This window comes from Meleagris gallopavo, chromosome 5 (assembly GCF_000146605.3).
Source record: "Meleagris gallopavo isolate NT-WF06-2002-E0010 breed Aviagen turkey brand Nicholas breeding stock chromosome 5, Turkey_5.1, whole genome shotgun sequence".
NCBI classification, from domain to species: domain Eukaryota; kingdom Metazoa; phylum Chordata; class Aves; order Galliformes; family Phasianidae; genus Meleagris; species Meleagris gallopavo.
In genome coordinates, this window is record NC_015015.2 from 5,974,588 (window position 1) to 5,990,229 (window position 15,642).

Genomic DNA, 15,642 nt, shown 5'->3' on the forward strand with positions numbered 1-15,642 from the left:
GTCAGTTCAGATGCCAGAGTTTATCAACTGAGATGCTGCTTTCCTTACAAATAATTTCCAGCCTATATGAGTCCACTGTGACAACAAGAAGCATACAGTTTGAACTTGACTTTTTTTTTTTTCTTGCCATGCTACAGGTGGAAGGAAAAGAAAGAACCAGAAAGGTTCTCTCTGCCTAAGCAAGCCTGTCCCATTGTGGCATACAGCTCTGCAGACAGTTTTCTTGCCCTCCAGTGCTGCAGCTCAGCTTATCGAACTCCCATTAACTAAAGGTCGCTGCTGTCCCTCTGTGTTGCCATGATTAAATTCTCCCTCTGCTGAACCTAGCAACAGAGCAATGTGGCGTGCATCAATAATTCCCATCAAACTAGATGGTTTTTGACAAATACTAAGATTATTAAACAAAGGAAAACACAAAGTTCAACTCCTTTGTTTTTCCACCACCTTTTGTTGAAGCAGAATTACACAGACCTCCAGACTTGCTAGCAAGCCCCAGGAGAAAAGCACATCTGATCACTGCAGTGACTAGCACAAAATACCAGTTTTATTTAAAAAAAAAAAAAGACTCCCTACATTTATTTCAGGCAAAACTGCTGAGGGATATGGTAAAGTCACCGTCCCTGAAGGTGTTAAAGAAACATTCAAACACTGTACTGAGGGATGTGGGTTACTGAGAAACATTGGTGGCAGGTGGATGGTTGGACTGGATGATCATGGAGGTCTTTTCCAACCTTGGTGATTCTATGATTCTACATGAGAGAGAATACCCAGAAAATAATTCACTAGAATGATTTTTTTTTAACCTCCATGTTAGTGAGCTGTGAATGCCCCATGAGGTTCTTTTTTATGACCTCAAATTACTGATGTTTCTTTTCAGTGAATAATCTCTGAGCAGCCAAATCTGAGGATTAAAGTGGGCTCTGGAGTATTATACATCTGATCCAGAAAAGCACTTCAGGATGTGTTAAATCTAAGCACTTTTGTTTCCCTTCAACTGCAAGGGTACTTATTACTACTTGCCTATTTGTAGTTGTGCCTACATGTGCTGCCTGACCAATACCTGGAACAGTTCCCAAAATCCCATGTGCTTTATTCCATTTGGGTGATTTACACAACTAACCAAACACACACAGGCTGAGATCAGACTATGAAAACATGTGTTGTATTCAATCAGCCATGGAAATTATCCAAGCAGGAAAGCTTGTGACTTATGAAATCAAGTAGCTTGTGACTTACGAAATAAGTAGCAGACTATAAGCTTCCAAAAGCATTTATTTATGCATTGGAAGCTCAGCTCCAACTCAGAACTAAGATGGGCCAGCCTGGTTCCCAGCAAAGGCTCTTCAAAGATCCATATTCTAAATTCATGAGGTCTTCTTCACCTTCATTTCAGAGTGGAACAGAAGAAACACATGCTAGGATGTAAGCAGGGAGGATCTCACTGCACAGGATTTTGACAGCATGCAGCAAACTTGACTGACTGTCAGGAGCAAGAACTCTAAGGCTCCCTTCTGGCAGGATGCAGCACTGCATAGTTTACATGAGACCTGACAATGGGAGGTAAAATATTGCCAAGAAGAAGAGGATTGTGCACCTGTATTTGTAGCAAGGACTATACTGGCATGGGTAAGGGCTGCAGTCATGGCAGTTTCTTCTCGTTCCTTCAGCTCCTTTCTCAGTGCCTTAATCTCGCTCAGAAAATGGCCCCGCTCCCCTTTGTCCTGAGCCTTTTTGGATTTTGCCTGTAAAAATAAAATAGCAAGATAGTACAAAGAAGGATACGTTCAGCTTCTCTGATAACCAAAGTAGACAGATTCAGCATGGCTCCTCTATGCCCACCATGATCCACTGGCTTACCAGAAGCAGCTCCACAAAGCCCTTGGTTTCTCTTCTCTCTCCCTACCAGCAAGCCCCTGCTGCAATCAGCGCTGCTTGAAATGCAATGAGTATGACTGTAGCAATACAACCCCAGGCTGAAAGCATGAAGCAGCAGAGTGAGAATACCACTGCCTAACAGACCCTCCAGGAGCATCAGGAGTAGCACCATCACTCATGGTCTAGACAGTGATGTCTCAGACTTAGATGGCCCACACTTAAACTCTTCTGGCTGCACATTTTGATAGTCTTGAATTAAAATTTAAAGGACTGTTAAACAGTAACTCCTTATCTTTAAATCTTTATCTGAAAATCCTGTTTCAGCCCTCCTGCTCTGCTCTGTGCTTTTTCAGTGTCCAGCAAGAATAGAAGGTCAGACGTTTTGGTCAATACAACAACGTTCACACAGGAGCAAAAGTACTTTAGCATGAAGAGGAGAGTAAAATCTAACAGTGAGGGATTTGTGCCTTTATTGGGTGAGGAACATCACAAACACACTCTGTCTTGGTCTGCTCCTTGTTCAGGGGAAGCAAAGACTCTTGGGCTCCAAGTGACCTTGAAGCAGGAGGGGCCCTAAGATGAATGACCCACAGACTGCCACAGCAGCAGCTCTGCATTTTTGAAGAGGCATCTCTGAGTTGCTGCAAATGATTCACAGCAACATCCAGACAGGCTCATGGGTATTTTGTTTTTAGCAACACCGATTAAATACATCTAAACCATCAAATCATCACCACGGGTTGCTAGCACTACCCCAGTTACAAATCAGCAGCTATAAACAAGGGACAAGCTATTGCTCACTGCAAGTCACCGTAAGAAAGCTGCTCAAACTCTCAAGTGGGAATTTGGACTATTTTCTTCGAGGGAAGGCTGATGACATGAGTAACCTAAAAAGGGTACACACACAGGCTCTCACAAGCAGCTGAACCAATGCGAACCTGATGGTTCCTTTAACCATCTTCTGTATGGACGGATTCTCTGGTCCCTAACACAGCTCAGCTCATATTACAGCATTCCCTCTAGCAAAGACATTCCTTTGTGCCTCTTGTCTACCCAGCCATCCTGCTTTGGTTATGCTTCTAGGTACTTAATATCTGTGGGGTTTTGACATGTAAAGGGGAGTCAAGCGGGTGGACAGATTTAGAAGTTACAGGGGAGAGATCATACAAGCATCTTTCCCTCAGTTTGGCTCAAAAGGAGAGGGTGGGTGCCAATCCAGATACTCATTGAGCTGAAGGAACAAAACAGATCAGTGTCAGCTTCCTCTCTGCTCAGAACACAGGAAGATTAGAGAGCAAAATTGCTGGTGCCAGTACTGCCAAGTTTTGTATCTGTTCTGCAAAAAACATCTAGTTAGAAAATTAGCAACAGCAACTGGTTGGTGACATTAAGATCCAAACATCTGGCTGAATCCAGCCCAATCCAGAACTTTCAGTCAACCCCAAGGACAATGCTTGGCTCACTGAGCCCACTCGCTCCTTGTTAGGGCATCACAGGTGCCAGCAGGCTCTAATCTGCGTTGTTTAGGCCCTCACCCTTCACCACTTGGTCTAGGAGCTGCATCTAAGGCCACACCTTGCTTCCACAGCTGAGCTATAGGGTTTGCATATTTGGCTTGATTTAGGCTGGCTTTCTTCTGGGGTTGGTTGTAGGCCTGTCTAACTCTGGTGGCTGAACTGCCAGCTGATCTTGCTTAATGCCACTAAAACTATCTGCCTTTTTTGCTCAAGTAACATGGGATTACACCCTTGTTGGTACAAACACTATTCAGAAGTTGATGTCCTGGAGTACTTCCAGCCTATACAGGTAAGAAAAAAAGGATGGTCAGAAAACGTGTATAAAGAGCATGGATTTTCATGTATGCTGCTAGTCTTCCTAAGGCTGAATGTAAGGAAGAAGAAGAAAAGGAGAATCAAAATAGGGAGTGAGCAAAGGAAGAAATGATTAAATGAGCAACTAGGGGAAACTGAAAGGGAGACACTAAGGATTAGGGAGATGATCCAGGGCCTCAGAGGTGAGCTGCCTGTCCCCTAGCGAGGGAAAGGGAAGTCAATAGGTCAGGTGCCTCTTCTGTGGAAAAACCTGGTTGTGGTAGTGCAAAGCACTACCACGCAAGCTGAACTGCAGTAGTATGTTGTTAGCTCTTGCTTTTTTTGCCTGCTATTTTAGAGTACATCAAGTGAATCAACAATTATGAAATTTTTTAAAAAAGAAATAAATCCTGCTTATAGCTGTGACTACAACAGGGTCTCCATCCCAGGAGATAAGTGTATTCTCATCACGAACTTGCCTCCCAGCTATGAGTACAACCTCATCCAGCTATTGGATGCCCTCTCTTACCCTTACATGAAATGTGCAAGAACAATTTGTCAAGCAACTTCTCTGACTGCTCAAACAATAAATATGCTTGAAGACAGCAACGAGAAATGCTGGATGATGCATAGTCACATTTGGGAAAATTGAAGCTGCTGCCACAGCAGTGGCTGTAGATTAATATTCATTGGAGCCGAAAGCCACATTCAACCTCCATCATTAAAAAAAAAATGAATACACGTATGGTGCACTACTGAAGGGCAGAACAATATGCTTGGGCAAGTATGGCACAACACATGTAGGCGTATGAAGATGCTTTTCTGTGTGTCCCACTGAGACAAAAAATCTTGCCTAAGTTGGAAGCATCTGAAGAATGGCTTTTGGACAATGCTACCACCAGCAAAATTCTAACTAGCATCAAAGCCTATTATCCCAAATAGAAAAGCTACTCTGTAAATTAAGTTATAAAAAAATAAATTAGGTTGAGAAAGAAGAAATTAAGGATGCACTTTTATAGTGTACACTACTTTGTACTTGAGGTGGCTGAGAGTGGGAGGGAGTGTCAGGACAGCTAGATATCTCATCAGGAAGTGAATTAATGATGCAGATGCTTCCCTTCCTCTTCTGGTGAAGAGAACCATGTGAACAATTCCAGGCAGATAATCTGAAGAACAGGGCACTGCAGCATCTCCCCATGGTGCAGCAGTAATGATTATGATTTTGCCATTTCAATGAAGAATTCTGCTAGGAGGAGCTTTGCCCCCTTCTGGCTCTACAGCAGAAGAAGATGAGTGCTGTTGGCCAGTGAACAAGGAGGCTCAAACACACTCTAGAAGAGAGGCTGTCTCTGTGAGATGCTTCTTCAGGCTGGAAATGTCCCCTAATTCTGATGGCTTTGCTTGTGCCCTAACGCCTTTTCTCCAAGGCCAAGTTGTCTTCTAAGGGTAATCAAGAAGTGGCAGAGTGACTCTTCACTTACAAAGTAGCTTGCCTGGCTATCAGATAGAGTACTCTTAACATAGAGAGATGGTATTCAGGTTACCCACGTGGGGTGTGTTGTGGGGATACGTACAAAGGCCTGGTCGATGTCCTTCCTGACATCTGCCACTATCTGGGCACTGTCACTGCGAGCCAAGACTGCATCCAAGGAATGCTGCTGGATGGGCTCCAGCAGGCGAGCAGGGTGCCCAAGCCGCAGGATGCGGGCTTTGTAGCCAGCCAGTCTTTCCACCAGGTTATCCACTGCAACATTGGAAGGGGCACAGCAAAGGACCTGTGAGGGGGGGAAAAAAAAACAAAGTGCTTGTTACTGCCACAAGTGAAGCACTGGAGCAACAATGCCTGAGCAACAGGAAGCAGAGAGGAGGAGATGAGAGCACGCAGCTAGCAGGAATAAATCACTGGCATCTCCACAGCCTCCAGACACCAAGGCAATTCTCAAATTCTCATCTTGGTTTGAAGCACCAGCGCAGGGTCTCTTATAATTAGAAGCTTCAAAGCTCTGGTTTGCTCTTTGCACCTCATTTCAGCTGGTAGGGAAAATTTCCCAGCCAGCGTAACACAGCTGCTATTGGATCTCCTCCAGCTGCCGTGAACCCCAATGAGTTTGCAAAATAAATCAAAATGGTTGCTATCACTGCATTCCTGCTGCCAATTACTCACTTTCAGGCCTTGCTGTACAGCTTGCAAGATGATCTCTACTATTGTTGTGGTCTTCCCTGTGCCAGGTGGTCCATGGACGATGGCAACCTCCTTTTGTGCTAGTGAGAAGGAAACAGCCTCCCTCTGTGATGCATCCAGCGAGTCATTGTAGAGCTTTAAAGGCTCTGGGGAGACAGCAGGAGATTCACTTGGACCTCAGCCCTAACTTACTGAGAAGCAAAAATCCATGAATACAAACCAAATGCTCTTGGTAGCTGGCCCAAAAGTTGATAATAACTTTCCTGGGGAGCAAGCTACATTATATACCACCCTCCAGAAGAACACAAACTGGTAAAAGTTCTGCTTCTTGAACAGCTGTCCATGCTGCATCAGTCTCTCTCCCATCCTGTTCCCCATCTCCTGCTCAGTGATGTTTCAACAGGAGCAAGAATTTGGTTGTGAACACAGCTAGTCTCAACTAACTTTTGGCAGTGTTTTAGGAAGCATTTTCTTGCCATAACACAGAACCTTTAGGGCAGGGAGGGTACTGTGGGGATATTTTGAAGGTGAGCCAGTGTATTTAGTGAGTGTTCAGTGAAGAGAGGGAAGAAAGTGAAGAAAGTGGCTGATCTTGCAAATGAATTGTTTCTCTTCCAGTTAACAAACTCAATAAGTTGCTGTGAAAAACAAACTACAGCATCTGTGAACAAACAAAAAAAAAGCCCACAGCAGTCCTATATTGTTTAACAGTGACAGAAAAGGAAGGCAGAAAATAGATGCAAGCAGGCTGTATAAATGTTGAAAACTTAAGTTAGTTTGGATTTCATGATTAGAAAGGAAAAAAGGGAAATGAATATGCAAATTGCATTACAAGAGAATTGGTTTCACTGCAAAAGATAGAATTCTCATGAGCCACTTTTTACCTCCAAGATTTATATAATTTAAATCCATTATTTATTCTCATCTGACTTAATCCTGCTGCTAATCTGCTTGTTCATTATGAAAGTTAATTACAGCAGAGATATGACTCATTACACTGAGGTTTACCGAAAATAATGTTCCCATGAAAGCTTATATAAGACAAATCTCTGGGCATCGTTCCCTGCAGGGCATCATCTGATTTATCTCTACCTTTGCATTAAGGGCTTGATCAAAAGCTTAAAAGTTTCCTCTGGCTTTAGATATGTTAACTTGTGTGCAACCTACACAACCTTTGGCACTGAGTTTTGAATCAGCACATACAAATGAGGCGTTCAGGTTAAACAAGCATAGCTACACTAAGGATGCTGGTGGGGAAATAATGGTAATGTTTTCTGCCTCTTGCTTTGTGTTATTTTTGAGTTAGCCTGCCAGTGACTAAGAGAAAAACAGCATGCATCCAGAGGGCAAGGAAAAAAAGAATAGCTTAAAAACTACAAGGCATTTCCCACAGTAAGGAACAGCCGGGATGTAGGAGTCATTGATACTTCCTTGCTCAAAGAATGAGGTCAGAAAGAGGCTTCTCCACACACATGCACACCCTCTTCCCTCTTAATTACACACTGCTAGGAGCTGCTGGAAGGGCAGTTCTTCTCTTCTGGGCTGGGTACATTGTAAGTTGTGTAGGAGGAGGGTGGCAAAGCTTGTGGGATGCTGCTGCTCCTCTAAACTCTCTTCCATCCATCAGCAGGCTTTAAGCAGGCTTCTCTGAAGAAATGCAGATAATTCACTCCAGCAGGCTGGCCCAAGTGCTCTTTACAAGCAACCAATTTAGAATTTGCACAGGTAGTCCCAAAAGACAGCTATTAAACCAGCTGTAGCCCTCTGGCACCAAGTCTACATTGATGCCCCCTGCTCTGCTCAGAGCTGCCCATCTCCTCCCTACAGTCTGTAGAGCAGAAGAAGTCTGACAATGAAATCTGCATTCTTGGTAAGGGTGGGTCTGAATGGGGTTCAAGTAATCCAGCTCCTGACTCAGAACTTGGTGTAGGAGCTTTATGCTCGGAGGGGGGAGGGGGAAACATCTTGGCCATCTTGTTTGGTCTTCCAACAGCATCTCCTTAGACAGGGAACTTTCCCTGCCCTCCTCGTTAAGTATTTAGCAGTTGAGTTGTCCAGACTGCTTAGTTTTCCCTGCAGATTTCAGGGCCCATTTCATGGCTCCCCTGATGACAGGAAGCATTGTACAACAGGGGGACAAGAAACACTGAAGATTTTTGCAATCATTGCATAGCATGAGCTCAATACACATAACATGTTTTCCTACAAATCCCTGTTGCTTTCCCAGTCCTCTGCCTGCTGGGTTGGCTTTTTCTGGGGACACCTCTGCATGGGGTTAGGCTTGCAACAGGGAATTCTCTGTATGAGAAGGGATATTGTGCATCTAGCCTGGCTGGCTCTGTGGTGCACAGTGGTGCACAGCAAGCAGAGCAATGCTGGCCTCTGCTGGCTAGCAAAGCCTTTCTATACATTCACAACATATACAGTATGAGACTGCAGCTGTAAGCAGGGAAGGCTTTCTTGCAAGGTGTCAGTGTGAAGGTCCTGAGCCACAGGTGCAGGTTAAATAGAGGAGAGCTAAGCAAAGTATTTCTTACACACACTTGTATTTTGCTTTCTACCAAGCCTGATGAGTATAAACCCTACTCAGTTCAGAATTTGCCTTCTGGAAAGCCTGCTCTCCCACCTGGGATTTTTCTGAAGATAGCAAGGTAAGGCTTGGAAATACTTTGTGATGGGGACCAGTCTCACTCTTATCTGCAGATCTCATCTACTCGTTGGTTATATATTCATACGTTCCTTTTGATACTCCAGGTTATTCTTCCTACAACCTGTCTCATGTTTTTTTTGTTATGCCAAGAATACTTATTCTAGTTGCATTTTTAAGTGTTTTGCATGGACTTGGGAATCCATAGCACAGTGCTTAATCTATGCCCAATTCCAGCAACCAAGGAGGAAAGATGAACATCACAGAATAAGGGCACAACTCAGCAAGTACAGCAAATAGTGAGCAGGATTTTCCAGATCCTGTAGGAAACAGCTGCGTGCAAATTAGCACCGCAGCAGTAACTCTGGAAGTCATCAGAAGCTGGAGGGAAAAAAGGGCACTGAATTTGTTTTTGTTATTATTACCCTCCTGTGCATACTGGTGCTCTTTTAGCAAGCCAACATCATGCATTGGTCAGATGCCAGCAGCCACTAACTACTTTAAAACCACATTTCAATTGGTTTTATCAGACTCCTTGTCCATCTAATCAGTCAGTGACAGGATTTGGGCACCCTCTTGGGATGACACAGACTCCAGTATAGATGCTCCAGGCACAGCATTTGGCAGCACATTCTCCCATGATGTGCCACGCAGCTGTGATCCACTCATGAGGAAATGACAGCACAGCAGCAATTAAAAAAAAAAACAAAAAAAAACAAACACAACAAGCAGCTAGAAGTTGTTTGCCAGCTAGGCTAGAAAATTCTGCCAGGTTAACATATCTCTATTTGGGTATCCCCTAAAGAGACCCTGCATAAACAACCATTTGGGAAAAAACAAACAAACAACTACGTATAGACTGTAACATTTAAGAAGTTGGACTTCTGATTTTCTTCTCCCTCACTAAAAGTTAGATTTAAGATGCTGCTGCTCCCTGTATCACTTGCTGGTGCCTGTTTTGCCCCTGGGAAAAAACTCCTGAACTACCTGAGCATGGAGCTGAGTGCTTATGCTTTCCATCGACCCTTTTAATTCTCAATTTCTTTGTCATTTGGTTTACATGTTGTCACAGAAGATAGTCACAAAAGCTGCCTGTCCAGCCTAGATGAGGCAGGGACTTTCTACTCTGGACCTCTCTTTTTCTACACAAATGTCAGTGCTAGCTTTTTCTCTGGATGGTTTGCCTTTTGCAAATAATCCACACATTGCAAGTTCCTACACTGTTTGCAGAAACACAGATCTATTTCCCCAGGTGTTTCATATACCTCTGCATGTGCTGTCTCACAGGCATAAGAAACAGAATTTATCCAGCCAGACTGACCTTCTCTTCAACTCGGTGGAGGATGATAGCTGAAGGGACCTTACAGGATCTATTTATACTTGAAGTTATTATTATTTAATTGCTGGCTAGTATAACATCTTTCTCATTAGTGAGAAAGGAACTATAAAGTGAAAAGGTAAATGGAAGGCCTTTCCACCCTGCCAGAGCATTTTGCTCTTCTCAGGTGATTGCTGCCTTCTCATATTGCATCTCCTGCCTAATGCAGCTGAATGTTTCTATAAATCCATATTCTTGGCGCTGGGGAGATGTAAAAGTCATCTCTGCACTTCGGTTGGCACATTTGAGCAATTCAGTGTTTTTCTTCATTACAGGCAATTCTGCCACCAGAGGGAAAAGGTAGAGTTGAAGCTGCTAAGAAAGTTAGTTCATTAATATTTAATTCTTCTATTTAATGTTAAAAACCTGAGTACACCAAAGTCCCAGGATAGCCAAAAGGCTAAAAGGTTTGACTCTGACTAAGCTCAGTGTCAGATCTAGGGATGTATGACTCACATTAGCATTAATTCTTCAGCCTTGGTGTATCATATCAGAAACCTAGCCTGAAGGTAATGGAAGTAAGTATGTGAAAGAGGTGTAACGTTGTGAACAACTAAATACAGTAATCAAGGTAACTGGGAAAACTGTAACAGCCTGTACAGAGGGGATGAAACCAAACACAGCCCTGGCCAGCAAAGAGACCAGTGATGGATGACATAACTCATGATACACTTCTGAGCGGTGAGCTCTGCACCTCAGGAGAGACCTGAGCTCTCTGCCCAGCTTACATACAGAATGCCTGCCTGAATCCTGTAAGGCAACTTGGCTTACATTCTGCCTTCCTCCTCTTATGTGTGCAGCCCTGGTGATATTTCCCTTCTGTCAAGGGACAATATTCATTAACAGTTGCCAAGCCCTCATATTCTGCTGATTAAAGGCTTTGCTTTCCCCATGGTTACCTTGAAAGTGTAGCTGTGTAACTGCATCTTTCATCTTTTAAAAACTCAAATCAAGTAAGATAAAAGGGGATTCTACTCCTACACAATTTTTTGGGGCAGCTGTTGGTAAAGCCAAGTAGCGAGGTTTTAAATATTTGACAATGAAACCAAAGCAGCCTGAGCATTTCCAGCTTGACTGAATATAATCACAAGGCTGTAAAAGAAAAAAAAAATAATAATAATGCAAGCATTCCCATGCTGTTTCAAACTGCAGTAGTTCCACAGTCACTTAATTCCCGTGTAGGCTGAGTTATTGGATTTTCTGTACACAGAAGCTTCTGATCTCTGAAGTTTATGGATGGGATTGGGGTAGGAAGCAAATAAGAAGTGCCTCATAAAGTAAATTGAATTTCAGACTCTAGAATGTGTGCAAAGAAATTCTCCCATCACAAATTCAGCTTTTGTTAATGCCAGAATTCAGCTTTACTTGGTACTCTTTGAGGAAAGTGAACATTAGCTAGCGGAAGAGTCTGTATCTCTTCCAGGGATGACAAGAGTCTTTACAGCAGGTTAGCGTGTCCAGTGACCCATTAACAATGAGAAATAGGTATTTAATGTTGCCAGCTGCAACACTATTTATTACTTGCATTCAACTTCAAGCTTCACTGACTGCTCTAGAGACTGATGATTTCTACCTCTTTCTCCGCAATAATTTCCCATGATGTTTGCTTAAAACCTGTATAAGTAGCAACATCTGCTTTTACTGACAGATCTAAAAGAGCTCTCCAGTTTTAGAAAGTCTTAGAAACAGCCTTACTTGTTTCACTGGATGGACTTGGATCCAAAGAAAAGAAGAGGACATCAATCAGATCAGAGGCTGGACCACTGTGGTACTGCTTTAGTGCATTTAAAGCTCTGCCAAAGAAAAAAAACAGGTTATAAGCACTGCGTGGATTCCTTCAAGAGATTTCCTGCACACGTCAGAGGCCAGAGCAATGTATCCTGGTGACAGAAGTTTGTGGGCACAACAGGCTGATTGTATCTAACTGCTGCATTCCTGACTCCTCACACCCCCTGTACCTGCCATACTGCCATACATTTCTCCTTTCCACTGTTGCTCTGGTTGGACATAGTTGGACCTTGTGATTTTTCAGCACATCAATTCAGCCAACTGCTGAGATCGGTCTCAGAAGGGTTTTCCTAGAATAAGCCTGGCAATTTTCAATTGGCCTCTGTGCTCCTGAGTGGTGACCCTAGATGAGCTGCCCTCTCACAGCCCTTACTTTTTTATCCTGTTGTAGGTGATATCGTTGGCTAATTTCAGCAGGCGGTACGAGCTCTCGTGACCCACGCTCAGCATGCCATCTCGAGATTCCTCAAAGGCAATGGTCACTGCTTTGGAGGTGACACGTGTTACAATGCCAGTGGAGAGCAGATCGCCTTGGCCGACTGAATCGTAAAGGCCCACAATGTCACCTGCAAAGACAAATTAGAAGAGAGCATGAAGTGTGGCAAATGTTTTGAAAAGAAGCTCTCTTGAGGAGACTAGCATAGTCCTATGTAGACAGTAGGCCCATCTGCACCAACCACAGGACTAGCTCCATGTTTCCTGCCAAGGTGAGAAGCCCATAAAGGAGAATACAATAGAATCATAGTATGGTTTGTGTTGGGAGGGACCTCAAGGATCCAACAGGGAGGGTTACCAATAATTGGATCAAGTATTAAATCAGGTTGCCAAGGAACCCATCCAATCTGGCCTTAAACAGTTCCAGGGATGGGGTAACCAAAACTTTTCTGGGCAACCTGCTCTAGCACCTCACCACTCTCAGTAAGACTTTCCCCTGACATCTAATCTAGATCTCCATTCCTTTAATTTAAAACCATTCCCCTTTATCCTATCAATATCTACCTTTGTAAAAAGTTGAGTTCCCTCATTTTTACAAACTCCTTTAAATACTGGGAGGCCACAGTGAGGTTTTTCTGCAGCTGCCTTTATTCCAGGCTGAACAAGCTTTGTTCCTCCATCCTATCTGCACGAGAGAAGTGCTCCATACCTTTGGTTACCTCCATTGCCCTCCTCTGGACCCACTCCAACAGCTCCACATCTTTCCTGTATTGGCAGCCCCAGATCTGGATGCAGCACTCCAGATGGGGCCTCACAAGAGCTGAGTGGAGGGGGACAATCGCCTCCCTCTCCCTGCTTGCCTTTCCTCTTTTAATGTAGCACAGGATATAGTTGGCCTTCTGGGCTGCAAGCACACGCTACTGGCTCATGTTAAGCTTTCCATCAACCAGTACCACTAAATCCTTCTCAGCAGGGCTATTCTCCAGGATTTCTTCCCCCAGTTTGTACACATATCTGGGATTACCCTCACCCAAGTGCAAAACCTTGCACTTTACTTTGTTGAACCTCATTAGGTTCACAAGGGCCCACGTTTTGAGTTTATCGAGGTCCTTCTGGATGGTCCCTTCCTTCTGCTGTATAAACTGCACCACTCAGCTTGGTGTCATCAGAAAACTTGCTGAGAGCGCACTCAATCCCATCATCTATATCACTGATAAATCCTTCTCTTTCCTGACAAAGCATGCAGCAAGAAGCAGTGAGAAGACAGTTACTAACCAGCTACCTTCAGACCCCATACAGCTTGGGGTAGAGACCAGCAGTGCTCTCTACTGTGCTGCTCAGTAACGTAACATTTTTTCACACAAACCCTGGGGGAGCCTGACTTCTCTAAGCTCTAAGACAAAACTTTTTACATTTATTTTTATCCTTCAGTCATAGCCAAGGGGGCTGCATGACAACACGTGCCTCCCAGAGGACTGTTTTATGCCAGTCAGTAGAAGTAAGAAAGAGACTCTCAAAGTGTTCACAATAGCCATTCTACTCTTCATGAGATAGGATCAGTCAGATTATGCAGTTCAGTGGTGAAATGGAGATTTTGAGCAGGGTGTCTAGCAAGTGGACAATTTAGATGGGTCTCAGGCTCACTGAGGATTAAATTTCAGATTAGCAAACTAATGGAAGTTCTTAATTATGTTCATCAGCTCCTGCATTAAAATGTTTGTCTCTGAGGAATAGTTTACTACTACAGCAATGTTATTTCTCTGTGAAAAGCATTGATGGATGCTGCTTCTTAGACCTCGAGGCTGAGACCCAAGTCTGCAAAGAGTTCTTTTAATTTCACAGGTCAGCAGCTTGGAGACTTGGCTGGTAAAGAAGACATCAACAAACTGAATGGCAAACCACTTTGAAACAGTACCACAGATCAGAAACACATCGTAGGGAACTGGTCTATCTGCTTAGCAAGCTAATTGATTCAGCAAACAGAAGAAAGCAAATTATTAAACTAAACCAGCAAACTATCTGGTGTTGCCAGCCTTTCTCTTGAGGACCAGTTTTGGAGAGTGCAAAGCAATACCCTTGTTGCCTAAGGAAAAGGGGAAAAGGGTCTCTGCAAGAAAAAGAAGTGATTTCCATTGTCACTTGGAACTATTTCACAGTCAAACCCAAGTTCTTCCAAGGGGTAAGTAGCTGGCTATAGCTGGCAGACTGGGTCCTCATCTACCTCAGATACTGGCAACCACTCAGCTCTGACATTCCTGGTTGTAATTTCAAGGAATTGATGGCAGAGGATAAGAGACAATTAGCTGGCTGATGTGCTGGTGAGCCTGTGTTTTTCTACTGTCTCTATTTCCAATAGAAATCCAGGTATCATGGTGCATATTTCACATCTTGTGAAAAAATAACAGTACAAGGTAGGGAGGAAATTGGCAGCTCAGGAAGGAAAAGGAAAGCCCATTTTCCATTTTGAAAATGAACTGTAAGGTAAGTTCCTTACCTACTCCAAGCATGAACACAGTGGCTTGTACAAAGCATGCTAAGAAATCTTTAATAGTGGGATACCATAGCTTTGTTTTTAAGGATTCTGAACGAGGAAAGCTTGCTTGTTACAACAGGCAGTATTTCCTGGTGCAACATCCATGCTAATAACAAGCTGAAAGAGAAAGACAACCTATTTCTCTACATTCACTCTCTAGCCACATTTTCTCACTTCCTCTTTTCCTCAATCACTCAGTCTTTATAAGCATTGACTTAGAAATATGTTAGGCAGAGCACATCAGTCATCTCCTACTTTCCACAAATGGGACTATCACTTACCAGGCCCAAAACTGTTATAGGGCAGCTCAGCGTCTGAATCATATTTTCTAGGCTGAAATGTCACAAGCAGACGCCCGTAGAGGCCGGTTCTCTGGTTGGCAGCTTGAAGTTTTAGTAAGCAGACACCTCTGCGCTGCAGTTCCTTTAGGGAGATGTTTTCCTGCCATGCTCTGGAAAGCACAAACAGACATGAAAACCATTTGCTAGAATGAAATAAAGCCAATGCTTCAGAAGAGAAAACAGAAAAAGACAAACCAGGGAGGAGACGGAAAAGATGGATGATGGCAAAAGAGATGCTACCTTGTTGAAGTGTTGATTTGCATATCTTTTTGTAGTGAGGTAATTGGATTGGATTCTATAGATTTTCCTCTCCAACGTGACATATTTTAAGGAATGGGGAGTAGCGTACATAGTATGGAGATATCAGTGTTTATTTATGTGCATTTCTTCTGTCTGTCTGCATAAAAGAATACACTGCCCAGCTCATGAGCCAGCAGAGAATGATCCAAGCTTCCTCCTATTGCAAATAAGCTCTTATATGGAAGGTTTGCTGTTTCTCACATGAAGATTTCTGCAAATCCCCAACCAATGCCCTCAGAAGCGCTACACAGAGAAAAGAGCATTCTACATGGAACTGAGATACAAATTGCCATTGGCAGCTCTACGGCCTCCTGGCTCAGCATCAGACAGAGCGCTTAGGTGGATTCTTTAT

General features: G+C 43.5%; 1 protein-coding gene across 1 annotated transcript in view; it reads right to left on the reverse strand.

Moving 5' to 3' along the window:
• The window catches only part of IGHMBP2 (immunoglobulin mu DNA binding protein 2), a 28,214-nt gene that overhangs the window by 12,171 nt on the left and 401 nt on the right, over nucleotides 1–15,642 (reverse strand). Inside the window, exons 2-7 of the mRNA XM_010710873.3 lie at nucleotides 14,931–15,100; nucleotides 12,055–12,247; nucleotides 11,589–11,686; nucleotides 5,851–6,014; nucleotides 5,261–5,461; nucleotides 1,595–1,742 (exon numbers count right to left, since the gene is read on the reverse strand). Of these exons, the coding sequence (XP_010709175.1) occupies nucleotides 1,595–1,742; nucleotides 5,261–5,461; nucleotides 5,851–6,014; nucleotides 11,589–11,686; nucleotides 12,055–12,247; nucleotides 14,931–15,100 (974 nt within the window). The remainder of the gene's footprint in view (nucleotides 1–1,594; nucleotides 1,743–5,260; nucleotides 5,462–5,850; nucleotides 6,015–11,588; nucleotides 11,687–12,054; nucleotides 12,248–14,930; nucleotides 15,101–15,642) is intronic.